Source organism: Argiope bruennichi, chromosome 3 (genome assembly GCF_947563725.1).
Source record: "Argiope bruennichi chromosome 3, qqArgBrue1.1, whole genome shotgun sequence".
NCBI lineage: Eukaryota > Metazoa > Arthropoda > Arachnida > Araneae > Araneidae > Argiope > Argiope bruennichi.
In genome coordinates this window covers 73,064,655-73,089,987 of record NC_079153.1, presented here as the reverse complement: position 1 = coordinate 73,089,987, position 25,333 = coordinate 73,064,655, and the positions used below count along the sequence as shown (strand labels likewise).

The 25,333-nt window shown below is 26.2% G+C and overlaps 1 protein-coding gene across 2 annotated transcripts; it reads right to left on the bottom strand.

The window, feature by feature from the left end:
* Nucleotides 1-427: 427 nt before the first annotated feature.
* On the bottom strand, nt 428-25,280 carry LOC129963085 (UV radiation resistance-associated protein-like). 2 transcript variants are annotated; one of them, XM_056077126.1, is made up of 15 exons: nt 24,956-25,280; nt 23,749-23,882; nt 23,016-23,130; nt 21,879-21,913; nt 21,728-21,791; nt 20,473-20,567; nt 18,681-18,767; nt 17,970-18,067; nt 16,897-17,129; nt 13,970-14,142; nt 7,248-7,311; nt 6,995-7,160; nt 5,349-5,427; nt 5,149-5,240; nt 428-3,764 (listed from the first exon to the last, which is right to left on the bottom strand). In XM_056077126.1, exons 2-15 carry the CDS (start codon nt 23,818-23,820, stop codon nt 3,080-3,082), a joined length of 2,058 nt encoding a protein of 685 aa, XP_055933101.1. In that variant the 5' UTR covers nt 23,821-23,882; nt 24,956-25,280; the 3' UTR covers nt 428-3,079. The 2 variants fall into 2 exon arrangements, with proteins under 2 accessions (XP_055933101.1, XP_055933102.1); XM_056077127.1 differs by having other exon boundaries at nt 23,749-23,876.
* Nucleotides 25,281-25,333: the final 53 nt, after the last annotated feature.

Genomic DNA, 25,333 nt, shown 5'->3' with positions numbered 1-25,333 from the left:
GTGTTACTATGGAAAATTCATAAAAATCCAGACAAGATTTTACTCGTTGCATGAAAGTTGCCAGCTGTGACTGTTTTCAGAACTCAACTACAATTGCAAACTAATTTTTATAACAAAAAAAAGTAAATTTAAATAAATAAAATTAGTATTCTTTATAGTGTTTTATTATTAAGTTCATTTTCATATTTCGAATCTTGTAGAGAGAAGTCTAAAACTTTAATAATAATTTTTCAACTTATTTAATGAAACTTTGCAATTGGAAGTATATGTCCAGATACAATATTTCCGGAAATAAATACTTGTTCCATTTCTTTAGAGCACCCTGTATTATATAAGAATTTTACAAAATAGTGCATGTTTCATTTGGAATATGTGACTTCATTTCATTTGCTATACATTCACGATTGAAAAAAATCATAAAAAAATATAAGCAAATTATTCTTTATTATATACATATATTTCATTTTCATTAATATCACAGAGAATATGTCTTCACTAAAAATAAAATCAGGTTTGTTATCATTAAACTTTTACAACTAGATAACTTAAATTTCTTTTAACACAAGAAAACTCTCATGCATGTTTATACCAAATTTTAAAAAAATTCTGAACATACTCGAGTAGAAAAATATATCTTTAACATTTAAATAATACTTAATTTTTTTACACATCAGCTTACAAAATTAAAGATTTGTGTACATATAATAAAACTCAAATTTACACCTACATAAGCTGGTAGCAAAACAAAAAAGTATAAAATTTAATAAAGTGAAGTTCAAGAAGAAAATAAAGTTTGTCAGTCTACTGCCAATGTACTAAATATATCAAATTCAATAACTATATAACTGTCTTAAAGGTTGAAAACAATAGTGAAATAGCACTGCCTAATGGAAACATCAGCAGTACTTGTCAATTACTATTAATTAAAGTAAAAATTACTAAACAATGTAATATGGCAAATGATAGAAACATTGTAAAAAAAATTTCAATATAATTAAAATCATTAGGATACTTTATGTTTCTCAATATAACTGGAACTATTTTTGAAACTTATCTTAAAAGAATTTTGAGATTAAAGCAGCAAAATATATTATTAAATCCATACTCTAATGAATATTAACTTTTTCTGAATAATGAGCAAAAAAGAAATACAGATAAATGAATTTCACTTAAAATAATAATTCATGAACCAGAAGATGTCATTAGCAATTCTGACAAACTTAGTTTTTACTAAATAATTTCATTAATTTAGCTTTTCAGGTAGATGTTTTTTAAAGTTTTTGTAATGTAACTTCAGAATAATGACACTAAAATGTAATTAAACTTCAAAAAAATTATTACAAAACAAGGAACAATTATTACTACTTTACGTTACATGCTATCTTATTCCTTGAATATAACAATATATACAAATACAACACAATAAAGAAAAATATATTTATCTCTTACCTTGACATATTTGTTCTTTATATTTTAATAAAACATAAAGGTTTTATGAATATATTAAATTTATAACTAAAATAATCTTATGATTTATATAACAGAACCTAATCTATTTACAAAAACAAAATAGTCAAATAGAAATTCTTCTATAAGAATATATATTAGAAGGGATGTTTTAAAGAAGCAAAAGAAAATAATAATAGTACAATTATTTAAGTTTTGCCATCTGGCAGTAACATAGAAAATGCTACAAGTACTATATTTTTCTCCAGAAAAAGCCTTCCTTTTCTGATAAAATATCAAACAAATCTAACTCAAACTTCAGTAAGTAAAAAATTTTGAGCATATCTGTCATCTTGGGTCAAATCTCATCTCTCAACTACAAAATCTGAGTAATTTCAGGAATTAATCCCTTTTGGTAACTCATTATAAGTTTAACTATTCTAATTAATTTACATCAGTTAATAATTTCTCTTCCCTATGAAAATACAAATAATTTAAGTAATAATTTAATACTAAAAATGCAATAATAACTTGCATAAATCAAATTGTTCAGTATCAAATAACTAAACAAGAAATTTGATTTTTTTTAAACAATTTCTAGAGTACAAATATATATTTTTGCAATAGCTGATTGGAGATTTGATAACTTCAAGTAATTAATGCAATTTTTTAGATAAATATTAAATGTTCTCATAAATAAAAACTCTTATAATCCCATCTTTTGTTTAAAAAAAACCTGTAATATAAAGGGTAATTATACAAAGATTGCCCCAAAATTTAATTCCTAATACACCAATTCCAGACATTTAAGTTAAATTGTGTGAAAAACAAAAGTGAATTTCATAAAACCAATTAAAAATTCAGCACAATTTTGTGATGACATAAGAGAAATACATAATTAACTATATGCAACAATAAAAAAAAGAGAAAAAGGAAAGGCTTTCTTAGGAAGAAAAGTTTAAATTACAATTACAAAATGTCCATCATAATAAAATTTGCTAAATTGAAACTTTCCATTTGGCATAAGTATTCGGAGCTATTTCTCCAGGTAAAAAGGCACAAAAGGTATACAGCAAATACCATAAATATTTACTAACATAAACCTGGATTGATTTTTTAAGTGAAAAAACAAATACTTTCAAAATAATTAAACTTGAAACTGCAGTAATTTACCAATATTATTAATATTAAATTATGAGTCGCATTTTGATAACAACATATATTATATAAAATAATGATTAAGAATTTTTCCTCAAAACATAGTTTTAACATTATTCCATCATAGATGAAAGCAAAAGCAATTGTTTAAAATCATGTTTACAACTTTTATTATTTTTTTTTCTGATATGTGCATAAAAATTACGAAAGAAAAATTTCACATGTCAATTCAAAACAATGAAAAAAGATTTTAAAGAAAAACATATATGTGAACGATGAAAATATTTTGAATAAACTTCAGATATCATAGAATAATTGCACATATATATTTCAAAGAAATTTCAATCTTAACAATTATGCATTAAAAAAATATCATACAGTATAGAAATTCCAATGCTAATAATGAAATTCTTTTGCTTTTAATTGGACATTAGGGAATTTCTTTAAGAAACTATTAAGGTTAAGAAAATAACCATCATATATGAGGTGACTGTTCTTCCTCTGTAGACGAAGATCGTAACCTCTGCATCTGAAAACTCGACTTTCTATTAGCTAACTGTTCTGTTCGAAGAGACAAATCTGCAGAAAAATCATCACTGACAACAACTCTATTGATCTCATCCTGTCTTTCTTCAGTAAGGGAGTCACTGCCCCTTGCACTATCTTCATCCTGCATTGATGGAATGTAAAAAATAGAATCATTCAAAACTGGAGATTTCTTTGATTTTTTTGTCTTGTCTTTGGCTTTATTCTTGCCATCCTTCTGAGCAGTTACTGGGAGTTCGTTCACTGTAGGTGGTGAATTTAGATTAGGAGAACTGGAATGGTGAAAGGTTTGCCTCAAAAGAGCTGCTTGGATTGAATTGTTAGTAGGAACATGACCATCCGTTTCTTCAAAGTTCTTTCGGTCCAAACCACGATCCAAGGAATCACAACGAGTTGCGGATGAATTATCTTTGCCTAATACAGGGATTTCCAGATTTTGCATTGGAACAGTTCCAGGAATCATAGCTTCCATCTCTAACTTTAATTGCTCCATCTGAGGATCATATGTTCTGTTCAAGTTTAAAGATTGTGATTGGGAGAATTCTGATACACCATTTTGAGTAACTGGCAAGGGAGGTTTCAACTCTTTATGCAAAAACCCAACATTTGAATCTCTGAAAAGAAAGATAATATCTTTTATTAACAAAATCTACTAATGAGGCATAATTTAAAGGGCCATTAATGAAAATGAGAAAAATTACCATTCAGAATTTTTATGTAACATTCAATTTAGTTTCAAAAACTAGTTTAAATTTAAAAAAAAAAAAAAAAAAAGCAAGTGGTCTCCAAAAACTTTTTCATATACTCTCTAACATAAGCGTTATCCCAGAGAACACCTTCCATGGCACTAGAATACAATAATTATGAAACAATAACCTTTGGCATGAATTTAGCATTTTCACTAAATTTATTGTGCTATCCTTGGCAAGATATTTGGCGATTAATAACTGGCATGCAGTTAATTGTATCCGAAAATTGAATTTATGTTTCGGATATATTCTTCCAAACTGATTGAAATCAAAATTTGATATGGAACAAATACTTGTAATCACAAAAATCAGATACCAAATTTAATATATTTAAGTCACTGTGATTTTGGATTCTCATATTACATGTTTCTGAAAGTACAGACCACCAGAAAGTCAACCAGTCACTGGATTTGGCTCAAAATTTGATAAATGTTTACACTATAGGTTTTAAATAGGTGTACTGAATTTTATCTATATAGCTCTCTTCATTTAGAGTTACCATGTTAATTTATATTAGAAAAGTCAATCAGATCTCCTGAGAATGGATTTCATACAAAATTTGATAGAAATCTACAAATTAGGTGTAAAGATCGTATACCAGTTTCATCCGTCTAGTTTAAAGTGTTTTTGAGTTATCCTTGTCACAAATGGATAGACAGACTTTTTTTTTTAAACGTATTTTTCGAACTCAGAGAGGTCTAAAATATGGAGATTCTTCAAAATTTTAAGTGTGAATTTTTTTTTATGATTACAATATTTTTTCTATACTTTGTATACAAGTTAAAAAAAATGCGTCAAAATGTTTGGCATCTTGCATACTGTGATTTTATAACAAAATTTTAAAAAGCATTACAATTTGTACATTCCTTATACAATTAAATGTTAATTGAACTAAAATAAAACTGTATATATTAGAAACAAATTGGAAATAATAAGCAGATCTTCACACCTTCTGTTGCATTCAGCTATCATATTACATATCAATCACGGACAACATCAGCTGGGGGAAAGTAAAAAAGGAATATCAATAAACAGGTTTCAAAATGAAATATAATTATAAATTATTATTTCATTTATTTTCAATGTAAGACAGAACAAAAGAATAATTATAATAAGTTTGAAATATCAAATGATAAATTTGTGGAGGAAAAACAATCCTAAATCTTTAAACATTAAATACCACTTTGCAAAAATACAGGGAAATATGTGGCTGAACATGAAAGGAAATTTAAAAGGAAAAGTAACATACCTAACAGTAGACAGCTTGAGTTCTATAAGTGAGCTGAGGTTGGGAAGAGTGGCACTTAGGTCACGAGTAGACATACGACAATGAATTCGAAGCTACAAAAGAAAAATTAGTTTCATTTTTATTTCTTATTATTATATATAAATACATAGAATGAATGATGAAATAAGAGAAATTTAAAGGATGACTGATAAGAAACATACTTGTGCAATATTTTTGTTTAGTAAAAAAACGCCATATTCAAAACATCGCCGTTCTTTATTTTTCACAAAAAGCTGAAACCTACAAAATTACAAATAAGATTATCATATATGAAAGAGCTTTTAATTCCTTAACTGTAAGTTTTTATTGTAATACAATTATATTCCATCATCTGTTTTGAAAAGATATCATATTGCTTGTCAACTTAATATTGTCATATTCCATAAAACACTTTAGAAGCTAGCAAATTCCCTACAATTTATAACAGAATGACAACCTGTGAATGAATTTTAGTTTATTCGTTGAAAAATATCATTGTTCAATGCGTGAAATATGCTGAGACTTCATACTTAAGGGATTCAGGGCTGTCATATTTTATCAATAAACATTTTCAAAAAAAGATGTGAATTAATTTTTAATATAGAGAAATTCTGATTTTTAAGATATTTATTCACAGAAGGCAACAAAAGTGCATCATTTAGATTTGTAATTAAAATTTACATGGGAAATAAGAATAATTCTTACAATATCAACATAAAATATGCAGGAAAATTTTTAAATTTTTACTATATTCTATTAATTAATACTGAGACAAAATTAGAAGAAATTAGAAATTTATAATTATGAAGGAAATAATATTTTCTTATGAAACTTCACAATACTATGAGAAGAATCTAAATTTAATTGATTTGAGAGAAGTTAATATTTTATATATATGCACGTAGTACATTCTTTTGATACATAGAAAGCTATAATTCCAGTTTATTCTATTTCTTCAATTCCCACTATTTCTAAAATTATATGGAATTGAGAATTAAAACAATGAACATTAGTTTCCTTTGGGATTAGACCTGAATTTTTGAAATGGATGTTTGAATGATAAAATACAAGGTTTCAGTTGAGAAACCTTTTTCATTATCTTTTTAAAGAGTTGCCTTTCAAATACAAAGCATATGAGTGCAATGTTTACAAACCTTTAAAAGGAATAGATTTTTCAGAAACTATAAAAAAGCTTGTAAAAATGTAAATTCTAATAAAAAGTTATACAAAAAAAAATAGCCACTTACTAATATTTTGATGCAATATATGAAAGAAAAAAAATTTAATTGGTCTTTATTCTCAAAGTATTTTGGATACTATTAACTATTATCTGTAAACAAAATCAATACATTATTTATACTGTCTCTGAATTATTCAAAAATCGACATACCTAGAATTATTCTTCAATTAATTATTATTATTATTATTATATTAGAATTATTATTCAATTAAATATTATTATTATTCGATTTAAAGATAGGATTGAAATGTAAAACACATTCCCAATTAATTTCAGCATGAGTTTTTTGATAATAAACTTATCAAAGGCCAGTTTTTGTAAATTAAAAAAGTAATATTTTATGTGAATCTTTTTTTCTTAAACATACACACACAAAAAAAAGTTAAAATTTCACAGTCAAAGCATTTTTTAGCATATTTGTTACCAGGTTTCTACTTTTAGAATCTAATGTCACTTTAAATTCAATAGGAAAAACTAAAAATAACATGAAATACCTTATGGCTAGCTGTTAGTTGATTGCATTGCTTAAAATAAATGGTAGTAAATACAAAAATAATCCAAATGCATAACAATAATAGCATATATTACTCTCTTGTTTTGTCCGGTAATGAGCTTGATATATGATCTATAATTGAGGAGGTTGATCCATAGAAGTTGATAGGGTATCTTAAGGGAACATTTAGGAACTGGGAAATCATTAAAACAATATGGCACACATAACCTAAAGCAACAGCTGACATCTGATCAGTGCGCTCTGCAAAAAAGAAGGAAAAAATAACATGAGTACTATTTGCAGAAAATTTCTTTAGCAATAATCAGCAAATTTAATTAAAAGCTATACCTGTAAGATTTTCCGAATTGGGAAGATGAGCATTATGGATACTATAACCCTTACCATCAGGTAACTGTGAAAAGAACAATTATGCTTTTATATAATATAATCATCGTAATATAAGACAATCATAATATGTTGTAATAAAACACTGTAAGATATGATAAAGTGCAGGTGATTATTTTTTTAATATTTTTAAGGAGAGTAATTATTTTAAGAAAATAATATGCAATTAAAATCTGTGAGATTACAAAGAAAAAAAAGGCTACATGCTACAATACATGTCCATTATAAATCTGATCCCAAATTGTATTTATTATCGAGAATAAAAAAAAAAGAAATCTGAAAAATATGCTTTGAGGTAATGTGGAAGTATCTGTTCTTATCCTTTTTTTTTTTTTTTTTTTTGAGTCTGGATATATTTGAAGATTAACTGTTTCCTATGCAAATGTTATTGGGGATTAATAAGCATGTATTTGTTAATTATTTGAAGTATTACACTTATCCTTGCAGTAAGTATTTATTGGGTTGTTCAAAAAGTAATTTTTTTTCTTTCTTTTTTGGTGTGTGTGAAAATGAAAAACAATTTTCATATAGTGAATAAATATTTTATTAAATTATACATTGTCTATTCTGGTCCAATACTTTTTGTCATCTTTCTGGCAGAAGCATGATTCCATGCTCATAAAATTTTTGTTCCTTGCTGGCCAAAAAACTGATCCAGGTGACTTTTTGACCCAATTTTTTGAAGTAAAGGTTTTACTGTCTAAAAAATTTTGTAGTGACCAGAACAAATAATAATCAGAAGGTGCCAGGTCTGTAGAATATCGTAGGTGTGGTAGTATATCCCATTCAAGCTGTAAATTTTGGTGAGCATTTGGCATTTGGTGAGTTTCCAAATATGTATGGAGTCTTGCATTATCTCGGTAGAACACTACACCTTTTCAGTTGATCTTTTCTGTTTAAGTGAATCATTCAGTTTGTAAAGTTGGTGACAATACACTTCAGAATTAATTGTTGTGTTGTCCAGTAAAAACTAAAGATTCCTTTTAAATTCCACCAAAGTGATAGCATCACTTTTTTTTAAAATGAATATTGGCTTTTGAAATGCTTTGAGGCAGTTCATCTATTTTACTCCATGATCTCTTGCATTTGACATTGTTATAGACAACCCATTTCTAATCCACAGTGATGATGTGCTTCAAAAATGGATAATTTTCTTAAAGTTTGAGAAGCAAATCAAAGATGTCAATGTGACAACACAAATTTCCTTCCGTGAGAAAATGAGGAACCCACATTTCAACTTTGCGGTAAATCTAGGCCTTTCAAGTGATCAAGAACAGTTGAATTCAACAAATTTAACCTCTCTAGCAATGTCATGAGTTGTTATTCATCAGTTTGCATTAATTACTGCCTTTACTGTGTCTTACCTTAATTGGCCTTCAAGAACATGATGCATCTTCAACCTCAAAAACATTGGATCGAAATTTTGCAAACCAGTTTTGGGACTGGCATACTATTAATACACCTTCTCTGTACACATCAGCTAATTTTTTTCTTGCTTGAACAGCATTTTTACCTTTTTGATAGTAAAAAAGTAAGATATGCCGAAAATGCTGTTTTTCACCATTTATATTTGAAAGACCATCAACCGAAAACTACTGCGTAGAATAAACAAGACTTTTTTTTTACAAGCAAGTCTTGCTATATTAGTACTCAAAACATATAATGATAATGCAGGTTGGAGCAGTGTACATTTACAGTTGGATGTGAAAAAATACAATTGAATCCTCTATTGGGGAAAAACGAAATTACTTTCCGAACAACCCAATGAAGAGTAGCAGTATTCTTGTATTCTCACTGCATTTTTAAAAAGACTTTGAATTCCGCTTTCAAAAATTCTTTAACAAATAAATGCAAATGGGAATTATATCTTAAAATAAATCATATTGGGACCAAAAACACATTTTAAATAAAATTGGGTTAAAAAAATTTTGTACAAAAATTTTAGTGAAATTATGTATGTTTCTCAAAATGCAGAAAACCATAAAAAGAAAATTTTAATATTTATTTTTAAACAAAATGTGAAATCTATTATTCAATGGTGCAACATTTTTATTCAACTGTAAAAGATTATTAAAAATTATTGGTTCTAGAATGAATCCATTGTCCTCAGCATTATAAAGGAATAAGATGTACCTAATTTAAATTGGAAAAAAAAATAGCATTGATTTTAATAAAGAATTTACATAAGACATGTTTTGAAGCAAATACAATGCTCTAAATGAATTCAAATTTACTTTGTGAAGTAGATATGAAGAATTATTCAGAATTAAACATCTCATTGTTCTTGTATATAAATTTGAATGTAGTTAATGAAGTTTTCATTTGCTCTCCAGTTTTCTAAGAAAAACATAATGAACTGAATGTAAATTTAAAATAATGGCCCCTAAAACAAGGTTTCCACCTAAATCTGGGGGGGGGATCTGTGTTTTCCTTGCATTCATACACAGTATAAAAGGAAGCATGCAAATAGTACTCGTAAAATAGTTACAATAGAATAATAATGGCTATCTTGTTTTTGTCAGAAAAAGCAAACAATGTCTGAAATAATAGAATATTAAATGAAATATTTGTATTGTAGAAAAAATATTCAACCCTCAAATTATTTTGCAAGGCAAATTCCCATATTAAGGGGGAAAAAACTGATAATTTACCTTTTATTCTGTAATTTAAAATCACACAAAATTAAGGACAGAAAAAAAAAAACTAAAAGAAAACTAATATTTTTGCTATTATGATATAAAGTATTTAATGATTACTTAACAAAATGCATTACAAAGTTTTATTTTATTTTATTTCATTCTTTTGCACCAACTCATATATATTTGAACATCAATATCTGAAACATTTATTGATTTTTTAATCATCAATCCCCGCCCTCTTTTTTTTCTTTTGAACAATTCACTTTGAAATGCCTTCTGTATTTATTGGATACATTTTTTTTTTCTAAAATTTTTTCTGCTTTTTCTAAAACCTTATAATACCTCACATGCACTAATTTTGATAATGTAGCAAAATCTCTTCAGATAGAAACATTTAAGATATCTCCATGAAGGTTTATGACATCATACATAGTTCTTAGATCAATCAAAGAATTTTCTTTTAACTTGTTGAGTACCGTGATCATGCGAGTCTCACTTCAGGGATCAGGATCTCGTACATGTGATCAGCCTTTCCCACTCCAGGAGCATGATCGCGCATTGATTTCAATTTGGAACATTTTATTTAAATTTTTAAATGGCACTAGGGCAGTTGAAGTTCATTATAATTTTGAATAATGTTTCACAGAACACTGACCTTCAATATGCTCATTTCTTTCCGAGTTTGTTTTTTTATTTGATCTGGGTATTTAAACATATAAGCAATTACACTTTTTTGGCTCTCTCAAGAAGTTGGGCAGTTAAAGGACCTTGACTGCCTGTGCTCTGGGTTTACATTTATATTTTTACAAAGATGGATAAAATATTACTTATTGGTTTATGTGGGTGTAGATTTATTGTTTGCATTTGGAGTGAGATAGATAGTTTTTTTTTTCTTTTTGTATATTTTGGGTCAGTTTTATTTTAGTCTCCATGGCGAAAAGAGCAAAATATTTAAGTGAGAGAGGTTTCTAAATGGATAAATGAATCAGTTAGTTATTTAAAAGAATAAAAACGAAAGTTATCATATTGTAAATGCAAAACTTTCAAGCTAGGACTTTGTCCCAAAATACATTTTGTAATGTATCATAAACTTCAAATATTTTAGACATAATTAAGTAATTTTTTGACATTAAGTTTTCTAATATTTTCCATGTTTTGAATATTAATAAGCAAATATATATCATTTTCGGAAAGTATATATTATACATCATTTATTAAAATGTTATTCTAATAAAAATGTTTCTTTTATTTACTTTAAATTTTGCAATTGTTTTTGCAAATATCGTAACAATTTTATTACAGTAAATTCAGATACTATCAATCATAATAAACTATAAATTTCAGCGTACTTATTTGCAATAATGATTTTATATGAATTTTTAATTAAAATTAGGCGTAGCGGGAAAAATTGCCTGCTAGTGGGAGTGTGTACACTCTCGGAGCATGCAGGCCTGGGGGAATGCTTCTTTCTCCTTTTCCCGGTCCTGAATGGGTTAAAGTTTTATTAAATATATGCTTGTTGATATTCAAATCCATTTTCCACAGTTGCACTACTATGTGACAACACAAGAATTATTTTTTGACTTCTCAAAAATCAGAAAGTTCTTATGATCTCAAAACATTAAATCATGAAAGTCATTGCAATGAATTTCTCGATTAAATTCATCAAACTATTCTTTTAAATTTTTTCAGGAAAATTTCAAGCTGGATCTCTACACATTCTGAACATTGCACATAGTGCTTAGGAATTAAGAAGTAAATCAATCATTTGCTTTTCATATAACACTGCACTGCTTTTCAAGAAATATGTATTTAAATAAGAAACTGCTTATAAAATAAACAAAATTTTTGGACATGCATTCAATTTTTTTGTAATAATCTTCACAAATATTAAACACTAATATTCAAGAAGCTATAGCCACTATTCCAATAACAATATTTTTCACAGTCTTGAAAATTATACTAATCTAAACAGATGAAAAGCACGTGATTCTGCGAATAGTATAGTTTAATTTTTTTTAGCTTTGACAATAATATTTTATTTTTGTAATGTTTAAAGAGATAAATCTTTTTTAGAAGGGGAAATAAAATTCCCTGCATTTTCTCAGTTTGAAGAAAAATTTCAAAATTCCCTGTTTCATTGATATTTAGATTCCATGTGTTTTCCCAATTCTCTTACTGATATGGCAAATCCTATAGTAATAAGTATTCCAGTAAGGAAATAAAATTTTTTCAATCATTTAAGATGAGAGAGGATGGATGGATGAAATATTTTCTCCATTAATTCATACTAATATTTTTCAATTCCAAGTTTTGCTAATAACCTTTTAAAAAAATTCTAAGGAATAGATACATTTATGATTATGATACACGACTTTCATTTGAAAGAACATAAATTAGTGTTACTAAAACAATATACAACACAGTATAATTATATAAATTTTATGATTTTCAATTAAATAATATGACACAAATGAGCTAAAACTAATAACTCACTTCCTTTATCTATAACAGAAAATGCACACCAATAGTAGACTATAAAAAAATATATAATAAACTGACGGAAAAAAAAAATCCCAACACCAAGATAAAATTATCGTAGAGTAATGAAATTTGGAAAGTGCATTTGTTCAGTTAACATGTTTAATTGATTAAATTTTCAAGATCACAGGTTAATTTAAGCTCAAGAAAATGCATTTTGAATGTGAAATGCTGTTACATTAATAGCCATTGTAACCTCCAGAATTTTGATTGCAAGCCTGCAAACGTGTCATACAGGTGCCAAATGGCACTTTGTGGTATGGAGTTCCATGCTTGTTGTATTTGTTTTGTCAATACTGGAATGATCAGTGCTGCTGTAGATGATGCTGAAGTTGTCATTTAATGATATCCCACACATGCTCAATTAGAGACAGATCTGGTGATCTCACAGGCCAAGGTAACAAACATATCGACACTGTGTAGAGCACATTGAGTCACAATAGCGATAGGAGGGTGGGCATTATCTTGTTGGAAACTTCCCCCTTGAATGCTGTTCATGAATGTGCACTACACTTTGAATTACAAGATTGACGCACAAATTTACAGTCAGTGTGCTTGGGATAACTACAAGAGTGCTGTCATAGGAAATTGCTCACTAGATCATGACACCAGGTATATGTCCAGTATGACTAGACTGCAGACAATTTGGTTGCAGGCATTCCCCAGGCCTTCTTCTGACCAACATACGGCCATCACAGGCACCAGGCAGAACCAGCTTTCATCAGAAAATCCACTCCACTCTTTCCTTCAATGAGCTTTGGCTTGACACCACTGGCCACAACCACAGCAATAGCTTGGTGCTAGTGGAATGCATGCTACAGGATGCCTGGCTCGGAGCTGTCCTTGAAGTTACCGATTTCTAACAGTTCATTGTATCACTGTAGTACCAACTGCAGCTTGAATCTCTGCCACAGACGCAGTAGAATGCGCGACAACTGTACGCCGAATGCGGCAGTCTTCCCTGTCAGTAGTGCCATGTGACAACCTGGAATCCGGTCTTCAGTACCATCCCTCGACCACTGCTCCCAACAATCATGGCTAAGTCTTTCTGGAATATCGTGGAAAGAAAATCCACTTTCTTGTAGCCCTATTACACAACTTCGTTCAAACTCGGTGAGCTGTTGATAACAGCTTCTTCGTCTTCTTAAAGACATTCTTGGCTAACATCAACTCAATACGTCAAATTTCAAAGATAAATAATGCTCACAAACTTTACAGCATGCATTTAAAGCAAACCTGATTTGCAAGTTGTGAGTGGCACTCGCTTAAGAGCAAAATTTGAATTGATGTCATCTTTCAGACGCATAAATGCACCTACCAAATTTTGTTTATGTAACACAAGTATTTCTTGGTATTGGGATTTTTTATTTCCGACAGTGTATATTCATAACCAAAAATTTTTATAGTTAAATTTGTTCTGAAGTGTAACAGTTAGAGAGAAAGAATAAAACTGGATATATTTCAATCAAAATATGAATTACTCACTTCGACAATTGGATAGATGCAGCTTAATTCAGATATAAGCGCTTTCCTTCGAAAATTCAGCTGTGCTTCAGTTTTAAGAAGCGTTTCTCGATATTCATTATAAACCTTGGACATTTCAACACATTTTTCCACTAATTTTTTATGCTCTGCTATTTTTTTGTTCATTTCACTTCCTGATAAATATATATATATATATAGCTGTTATAAATATATCATTTTTTTGGAATAATAAACAAATTTTAAAAGGCTTTCAAACATTTTATTGAATTTCAAAGAATCTGCATTTCATTCAAATATATTTCCCACACATATCAATGGTAAAAAAAAATGTCTATACTCATTCAATGCAGTTTCTATGACAATACATTTTATTGAGTATATAATATAAATATTATAGTAAATTAATACATTTATTTTCAAGCAGAAAAAGATTAGCCTGATTTCTTCTTACATAAACAGTAAACTTACATATTAGTGTTTAAAATTTAATGTTAAACTTTTCCTTCAATAGAAAATTAAAAATACATGAACTCAAATAAAAGATGTGAAACAAAAGGATTATTAGCTGATAAACATCAAAGAATAAAAATAACTGATAAGTCAGAAGCATTTTTAATGACTATAAAACAATTAATCAAAAGAATATTTTTACTAATAAAAATGCAATAATTTGAGACAAAATCAATAAGATTTAGATCAAATAAACTTGTCTTTCTATTCTAGAAACTTTTTCCAATAAATGTACTAATTAAAAATCAAATTTGAGTGTACCAAGTAGAAATTTAAATAAACTGTTTTCAAATTATTCTTAATGGAAACTTATTTTAAAAGAAATTATAAAAATATAAATATATATCAGGAGATCAAGGCTGAGAAAAGTTTTTACAGAAAAGAATTCAATAAAAACTTAACTATAATCATAATATCTTAATATCATTAATAGATACAGACAACAGATAGAGGTACAGACAATACAATTACTCTACGTAAAAGCTAAAATATGAACAAAAATACATTCTTAAATGCAAATAAAAAATCAAAATGGATTTGACATTACTAAGATTTCTTATATAATAATAATAAATATAATAAAGGAAGAAGAAAAGAGTAGTACCATCAATCAAGTAATGATACTTATGTGGTACCATGGTGCATCATTAATTATAATTAGTAGCATTATAATTAATGATGCAGTGTGGGTAAGTAATGGGCATCCCAAAAACATTTTTGGGGTATTTTTTACAAACTTGGATAAATACCCAAAAATTGGATAAAATAATATATATATATATATATATAAGGTATATCTATATAAAATAATAATAAAAATAAATAATATAAATAATAAAAAATAATAATAAAAATAAATAAAATAATATGAATATATATAAGGTATATCCATATAAAAGGTGGTCAGCATGCGGCATTGCTTTAACTGAAGTAGTGACAGAAGTATCGTCTTTTAAGGTTATAACAGAATAATCAAGAAGTATAATTCATATATAGCCAATTCACTTAACTATGTGACAACCTTTAAAGTGCATTCAATGTATGATAAAGAGGTATGTATTCAGAATAGAACAGTAGGTATCAAGATGATTTTCCAGGGCAGAAGACCAACATTTGATATTTTGCATTGTTTATGGTCAGCATTGTTTAAGACAAATAGCTACAAATAAATGATAACAGATTTTGTGAAGTATAAAAATCAATCAATCAGAAAAGGATGTTATTTCCCTCCTGATAATCTAATGATAAGGAAATTATTTGAAGTCACCTAACCTTGATGATTTAACGTTTATTTATGAATTTTTGTAAGCAGCAAATGATAGCATTCATTTTAAGATAGCTACAGAGAAGAGTATTATGGGAAGGATTAGAGAGTAGGAATTCAATATTTTTTAGAAGAATTAGTATTCCAATAATATTATAACAAAGTGGCTTTGCACATTTTAAGTACACAAGTTGTATCTGCTGAAACTAAAATGAACTTTCAGCATATTCAGGTGAATTCACAGTAGAAAAAGAAATTGTTAGATATCCAATGGAACAAATAAGTTCAAATAAATATAATATTATTGAAAAATTCAACACTGAGATATTTGATGAATAAGGATAATACTATAGACAAAAACAAGAATATGTAAAATCGTTTGCATGATCAAAAAGCATAGAAACATAGTTTGGATAATTCAAACACTGAATCTGACTTTAATTCAGATATATATTTTAACCACAATTTAATTATATAAGAAAAATTGCAAACAATTGTTTGTTCATTTTAAAATGATAGATAATTTGTGATAGAAACTAAGACCAACTCCAAATTTCCTTCAATTTATTTAAAATAACCCATTTTTTAAAAAAATCTATATATGCACTGTTACTCATTGCAATTAAAAAGTATTAATATTTCAAAGTGCATCATAAAAACATAGAGAAATTTATTTTTTATAGTTATAAAGTTAAAAGGTTGCAAGAGCTCTTATTTTTCTAATATTTTTCCTTATAGTCCACTTACATTCAGTATATTCTTTTATATAATATGTTTAGAACACAATGAGAGTATTTATACAAATTAAATTAATTAAAATACAAATAAAAAGGTGAATACTCATTTTAGGCATACTTTTATCTTGGAAATTTGCACTTCAAAATAATTACTTAAAATTTTAACTCACTTGAAATATAACAAAATGTCGAAAAAATTATAAACGTGATTTTTTTTTTCTTCTGAATTTTTCAACATAATAAAAAAATATTTATACCTCTAAAAATATTAAATTAAAAATTTTTTTAATAGAATTAGGAATGAAATATTAATTTCTGAATACAGGATCAGCTTATTTCACAATGCAGACTAAAAACATGAGCATTTGACCCAATATAATAACTCAATAAGAAATAATGATGGTAATATCACTTACTTTTTTTAGCTAATTCATTTTGACGTACTTCTAACTCAACTTCTAGAGCATCTGAGCTCCTTTGCTGAAACTGTAATTCAGTTTTTAACACAGATATTTTTATTCTTAGCAATTCCTGCTGAGCACGGATACTATGTAAATCTTGACTACTCTGAAGTTTATTGCTGATGCTATTCTTCCGCCTTTGGACAGCAGCCTGAGTTTGTTTTATAGCTCTCTCAACTGTTTTTATCCTATAATAGAAAGCATTTTAAATAGCTTAGAAAATTCTATTAAGGTTTTTTTAGATTTATTTGTTTAATCCCTCAAAAAATGAAAATTAAAAAAATAATGATCTGAAAAATAAATTTAATAAAAATATGTTACATGAAAATTTGCCTATAAAAATAATTTATAAGCTTTTTTTTAGTAATTAAGAAAAAAACAGTAATTAAGAAAAAAACATTTACAAAAAGAACAATATTTAGAAGTAAGTAAAATCAATGTTTTTCTTTTTAACAATTTCAATTCCTTTTCAGTTTCTTAATAATTTATTTAATGTCAAACAATATAATCTATAAGAAATATTAAAGTAATGTACTGTATTTATTTTTTTAAAAAAAGGTAAAAATAGGTGCGATATTAAAAAAAGGTTTTTAATATCACACAGTATATAATTCTACTTATATTTATTATTAGATTTGTTCCAGTAACAAATTCCAAATGAGAAAATTAATCAGAATAATCATATACAAATAGAATTATAAAACATTATAAATTCACATTTTAGTGTTTTATCACTAATGAGAAAAACATAATATATGTATAAAAGTAAGTATGATTCTAATATAAATATTTATTTAATATAAGAAAATTTAGTAACTAAAATAACATTTACTCAAAATAAATAATTATATTTTATTTGAAATCTTTAGTAACTTTCTTTCAGTTATAATTAGTAGAGAAAATAGCTCTAAATACATACATGACAAATCACTTAAAATATATTAAAAACTTATAAGTTAAATTAGCAATAGAATATGAAGACAAAAATTCAAAATAGCTTTAATTAATTTTAATAGAAAAAGAATTACCTAGACAAAGTACTTAGAGTATATGAAGTACGCAAACTTGCTACATCAGCATCTATTGAGTCTTTCACAGTAGAGTCATTAGCATTCCCTGCTGAATACTAAAAGGAAAAATTTGACAGAATAAGAAATAGTATCATTGACTGAATCAACACACACACATTTTCTTCTTCTTCAAAACTAAATATAACAAATTAGAAATCTTTCATGTGCTTTTGCCTCAAAATACATTAAGGTTTATTTTAAATAGGCATCTCATTTTTCATGGATAATAAACTACATCAGTCTACCAGAGATAATTTAGCATGTAACAAATACTTTAATTAACACTGATGCATCATTTATATTTATTTATTTATATATTAATATTTTATAACTTAGCATTTTATAGAATATTGCACAAACTTACTTAACACACTAAATCTAAGTAATCTTAATTTAGGTTTATTTTTAAGATAAAAGAATGAGAATGAATTGAAAATTCATAGTACAACTTTTATAACCACATATCTTTTTGAAAAATGATATTTAAATGCCATTAAATTCCAGTGCTATTTTTAACAGTAAATGACATTATAGTTCAGTAAACAATTGTGAATACAACACATATATTGGATATACAAAATATATTATCAAGTATTAAATATGTACATGTAGTGCAAATCATTGAGAAATAGAATATTAAATGGGTTTTAGTATTATTTTGGTCATTACCTGATAACTATCTTTACACCCATAATATCCTTCAGACATACCAAAGATTAATGAATTTGGTTTGAAATTCTTTCCCTCTTTTGGTATCTGAAAAGATAATCAAATATGCATTGTTACAAGAATTATACAAAAGCAAGTTAGTGAAATTTATTAAAAGAATTGGACATCAATCAATGCTTCATTTCAATATATCTTAATTCAATGATTCATAAAAGAGATCTGAATGAAAACAAAAGGAATTGCAATATTAGATTTTTACAAATGCTGACAAACATTGGATATGTATCTGAATAGATGATAGCATTTTTTTCGATTAAATGCAAAAACACTTTTGATGCTTCACAGAAAACGAGTTGAAAATATGGGGCTCATTGTTTGATTTCAAATCTAACCAAACTCTAAATTATAACATATATTTATTTTTCATCTTAAATCAGTCATTTATACTATGCTTGTAGACACACTGAAGGATAATCATCAAAGGATGGATAATATTACTGCAATAGATATCAATACCAATTCTCCCTTTCACTCTTTCTGCTTTCAGATTTTCAATGGTGAAGTCCAAGTTTCTTTCAAATGATAATGGCTAGGCAAACCCCAAAATTAATATTTGAAAAGCAAATTCATTTTTAATCCATTATGCTTTGAGCTCAAAATATATTGATTTATAGCTTTTCATCATCTTTTAAATATATACAAAGATTCCATTAATTAAGCAAGTTTTGCTATAACATAAGTCTTTAGACACCCAGACTAAGCATCCGACATCGCATTAACTTAATACTCCATGCACATGTACATATTCTTAAGATAATCCATCAACCATCAAAATCTAAAACACTGAGTGGAGTTAAAAATATCTTGGCTTCTTTGATCTGCATTATTATCAGATACCTTAGTTTTGGTGTCAAGCAACTTTTAATGTTAAAGTGACTGATTTATTGGTGTTCGAATAAACTTGTATGAATAAAAATAAGTTATAAAGGATTATAAACCTCATATTTTATATATATTTATTTACATCGGAATCTAACAATTTCTATTAATAGATTGAAATAATTAATAATCTAATTTTAGTGATTAATTTTTATTTGAGTGCTTATGAACTTTATTGTTAGCAATCAATCTCGCTACAAGTGAACAAAACTTCAAATATTTTCATATTAACATCTCGAGTGTATTATTAATATGTACTCTGTCCATATATAATTTCTCTTACAACTTGCATTAGTTAATCTGAAACAACCAAATCAGAGATATGGTAACATAGTAATAGCTTACTAAGATAGGAATATCTTCTTGTTCTATTAGAATTATGATATAATTTTTGCATAGTTTAAAATCTAACTTTGGTTTTTCTAAAATTTTGATTAAAAGGGAAATAAAAACCAATGGGATTATCAAAATTTTGTAGTCACCATAACATAATATTCACTAACATCTCTCTCTCCCCTTCAGATGAGAATGCTATTTCACTTTCTTATGTTATTGCAAGGTTGAAAAATGTACATCAAGGAAACAGCTTCATAGAATAAAATATATAAACAATGTATCAAAAACATTTTTCCTTAACATAATTCTAAATGATGCAAAAAAATAATGAATTTAAAAGATATAAAAATTAGTAAAGAATCTCACTAAAAGATATATCAAATCAGTCAATTAAAATAATCATTTAAATTTTTAAAAATAAAAAATAATAGTAAAAAATACACTTTAAATTTATTATATTCAATAAAAAATTAAACATTTCAGATGAATTCCATTTTAGAATGCAAATTCACTGCACCTGTTCACCAACATAGACAAGACCGGTGAAAAACACCAGCCATTCTAACAGCAGCTGCTTATCACCTGTCATGTTCCAAACTCTAACAATGACATCTGTTTAAAAATGTAAGGATATAACATTTCTACACAATGATATAAGAAAAATTTAAAAAGAAAATATAGCATATACTAATTTTGCTTTAATATGAATGCAAAAAATGTAGGGACATTTTGATAATTTCTATCATTTTTATTCCACATAAAATGAAAATAATAGTATTGTTTGAAAGAGAGTAGAAAAAAAATTGATTCCTCAAGAGCACTGATGCTTTTCTGGAAACTGATTAAAATTTATTAAATCATTTTTTTCTCTTTTAAAATAACTTATTATTTTTATTTACTTTGGAATGAGATTATATTCAAATTGAAGATATTATCTCCATATTCAAATCCTTTATGTCCTGCAGTAATTCTACTTTATATCTTTTTAAGTATATTAACAAAAGATATGTCTCTTTAGAATGTTCCATGTAATTTAGTGCATTATGCAACTTTTATTTAAATTAGTCAATAAAAAAAATCCAACTACTCTTTAAATGTTAATGGCAAAGTTAGAATACCAGTTGATTAATACTGGCTCTTTAAGAATTAAGTGTGGTGAAATTTTATGTTGATCAAACCCATGCATTAGAATACATTCCAATTAAGTTTAATTAATATGATGGAGCCTCAAAAAGAGTGTATACTTCAAGCTGTAATTATGCTCAACATAAATCTAAATTTCACTACTCTCTCTATATATATCATATCTAGAGTTAAGTTCTGAAAAACACCTTTGATGAAGAATTGAAAAAGAAAGAAAAGAATTAATGAAGAAATAAAATAATAATTAAAATCACATATATTTTTAATTTTTACAATATTAAAAACTTGATAAAAATTATTGCACCACCCCATAAAATGACTTCAATTTTTAAATACAACAGCCAGCCTATTTTGATTTTGATATAATCAAAACAAAATGCCAATTACTTGAAAGAATAAGTTGAAAATGTAAGCAAAATTTTGTTATATATTACAGTTACCCCTAGTTTACCTTGTACATAAAAAAAATTATCTTTTAAATTGAGAATGTTGAAAATATCAGATAAAAGTAAAAAAATACGAATAACAAGTGCTATGAAATAGAGATAGTGAATTGTAAAGTATTTTTTCATAATTTTTTAATGTGTTGGAATAACCAATTTCTAATTTAACATGATCATTAAGGATACACGAAGAAGCAGAATCCACATCTTCTGGAAAATTGCTACTCTCAAAATCCTTCCATGATGGATTCTAAAGAATATTAATAATTTTAATTAAATTATAAGGAAATTAAACAATAGCAAATAAAAGATTTTTTCACCTTCTTTTTGTACTTACCAGGCCATCCGATATGATTTCACTGGTGTAAAAAGCTAAAATTTCAAATTAAAAAAAGAGGTGAGATTTGTTTTTAAAATTTATTAAAATATTTCTCAAAAACAAATAATTCAAAGAATGAATAATGAAGTAAACTTAAGAAATAATTCTACATTTAATTAAATTGCTATATATTCAACAAACAAGGGATTAAATTTAATAAAATAATAAACAATTACACCAACTTTACAAAGAAGGATCAAGAATAAAAATAGTATGGTTTGTATAAAAACAACAATATATCTAACAATTGAGAATCATTACATCATCTAGCAAAAATTATTTACATGCTATACTGAAGAAATGTTCTTTAAAAAAAAATTCAGATTTTCTAATAGTAATAGTAATAGTGTTTTAACATTGATAAAAAAAAACACACACACATTATACTGAAAACAATAAGAATCTTTGATAAAATAAGTGACCACAGAAATTAAATTTAAAATAAGTATAAATGGCACAAAATTTAAAAAAAAAAAAAAAAAAAAAAAAACTAGTTAGATAAAATATTTTCAAATAGAAATAATACTTTAATTTGCTTAATGAGTTACATAGAAATGTAACATTTAAAAATATTTTGGTGACAAATTATTTATCGCCTCACTTATCTATAGAACAATATCAATTGTTGACTTTGTATGAGATAATAAAGTAAACAATCACTCATGTTTCATCGTCAAGTGAATTATAATCAAAAATAAGATATTTTACATTTTTATAATTTTCTCAAAGAAACTTTCATTTTTATCAACATCATTTTTATCAATATCCTAAAGAAATGAGATTTATTTTAGGTTAAAATATCTGACATACATTTTTTTAATTTATAAAAGCTTCTAATCATTTAAAATATGCATAAATTATGTTTTTATAGCATGAATTTTATGAAATTTGAAAGTAATTATAGCACATACATATGATTAAGTTAAAAATTAAACATTATTATTGATTGAGGAATAATGAAAATATTTGCATATTTATTGAGAAAATAAGGTATTCTCATAGCATAACTTTTAACTGACTGAAAATTATCTGCAATTTTATGAACAATTAAAATGGTAAATTATTGAGGAAAAAAAGAAAGGGTGAAATTCATACCTGGTGAATCCAATTTACTGTGTAAAGTAAATGCCACATTTAATTCACTGCAACCATTCTTATTTTGAAATGTAATATTCCTTGCTGATATGCTTCTTAAATGTCGTAGTCGTCGCTTTGGAAGAAATACATTGTTCTTAAATAAACTGAATACATTTAAGACATTACATAAAGAATATAACTTAATTTCAAATACTTAATTTAAGAATACTTTTAAAATTAAAAAAATTAATTATAAGCATCCTATTAAAAACCAATTTTACAAAATAAAAAAAATAAAAAACAGGAAAAATATTAATTTTAAGAAACTGGAGTATAAATTTGATTAGTTTAAAATGTAATAATAAAAATATACAATATATATACAAAAATATAAATAAAAATAACAAAAATATACCGAGTAATAAACAAAAATATACAATTTATTTAAATTAACTAAAATCAATTTATTAATGCACTTTATTTATGTTTAAAGTCAAAGAGTGTTTTAAAAATGCAATACTGCCTTTTCTGAAATATAATAAACATCACTGATTTTAAGATTTTTGCCCAAATTTTCATTCTAAAATTGTTTATTTAAATAAGATGTTTTATAGGATTTCTGAAATTGGCTATGTAAATCATTTAATAAAACAATATTACTTTCCTTCACAAAAATAAATTGTTAGTAGTCAGAAAAAGAAAATAAATCTTACTAATGTAGTTATTTAAAATATTAATGACAAAGACATACTTGTTGCGTTACAAGTGGTATATGCCGTCTACGTATTCTGGTATCTAGATGATACTCAGAAACTGCCATCATTGCAAAATGCCAACTTCAAAACTATAGCTCACATCAAAGCTTAAATCTACAAACATCTGAAACTAAAAAAAAGTAAAATTATCAAATATAAAGATAAAATTTCAAAACAGAAACATGAAATATATAAAATCAAGGAGGAATGAAATTATTAAGATTACATGAGGATAAAAGGTCTGATTAAATTTAAGATTTTTTTTTACTGCAAAAACTTGTAAAAATACTATCAAATTTAATATTATATATGCAATACTATCATGTTTGAATGTTATCAAAATAAACAATGTTGTCCAAAAAGTGTTTTGATTAATGCTTTAAGGATAATATATGCTGAAACTTCATTATAATTATTAATGTTTTATGAAATCTGTTTCAATTTTAATTTTTTCAAAACTTCAACTTTTATTATTATGGCAGTGATAGATTTAAATTTTGAATTTCCATTAAGAACATAAATTTACTGCCCAACTAACTTCTAATTTATTTTTAGAAACTTACTTTCATTCCTACTTTGTACATTACTTTTTCAAGTTTATAAAATAATTAAGTATAAAATCAAACAATTATTGTATTAGGCAGCACTTAAAAATGTAATAATGCAATTATATAATATAAAGATAGATATAACAAAAAATTAAAATCGTTCGATCATATGATAGTGCAATTTTCAAATAGGAAAGTTTAATGCAGACTTTCATTATTGTACCCCAATATATGGATTGAAACTGAGCATTCAAATAATATTCATATTTATTTGCATGCATTTTTTGTTTACACGGCTACTTATTTAGAAAGCATGTCATCACTTTAAAAAAATTCTACATTTTAATTATTATTAATACGTCTTATTCCAAATAAAATCTAAATAAGTAAATTATACATGCATAAAAAATACTTTATTTTAAATACGTAAATGTTTAATAGCGGGGAATTGCATCAAAAACTTAATAAATATATTTATATAGTGAGAATGTACCGACAAGATTTTGAATTAAATTTACGTTTGTACGTATATTTTAAAGACATACGTTAATTAGATTGTTAACAAGAATTTAGAAAAAATGATTATTTAATATTATGGATAATTCACAGAAACATGCTCAACTTTTGAAGATGCATAAATGTTATAAATACACACCTCATGTCTCCTGCATAATCGCTTTCTGTAACTGTCACATCAACATTTAAGAGAAAAAATTTATTGTTCATCATTCAAACTTCATTTCTATAATTTAGATGACCGAAAAAAATTTCAAAACAAATGAAATGATCGTTTAGGAATCCTTTAAATTTTACACTGTCGCTCAATAATTGGTATATGGATCAAGCTGAAGAAATAAAATAGTGATATGCATTTTATAATTTCAACAAAACCACTTCAGAAACTTTGAAGCATTAAGATAAACAAGCAACTTTATCAGAATTTTTATACTGTAAGATACGAAACACCCTTCGTTCTCGAAAATAAAAACTGAGCAGAAGGTTTTCCTGTGTTGCCATTACATTAAGATTTTAC

What these genes read in the sequence shown, in the direction of transcription:
- LOC129963085 (XM_056077126.1), bottom strand. Translation starts at nt 23,820, where the DNA reads ATGATGGCAGTTTCTGAGTATCATCTAGATACCAGAATACGTAGACGG. An exon ending in CAGTAAATTGGATTCACCAG is followed by an intron (nt 21,914 to 23,015) that starts GTATGAATTTCA and finishes TTGAAATTTTAG; the next exon opens with CTTTTTACACCAGTGAAATC. An exon ending in TTGTCTATGTTGGTGAACAG is followed by an intron (nt 18,768 to 20,472) that starts GTGCAGTGAATT and finishes TTATCTTTTCAG; the next exon opens with ATACCAAAAGAGGGAAAGAA.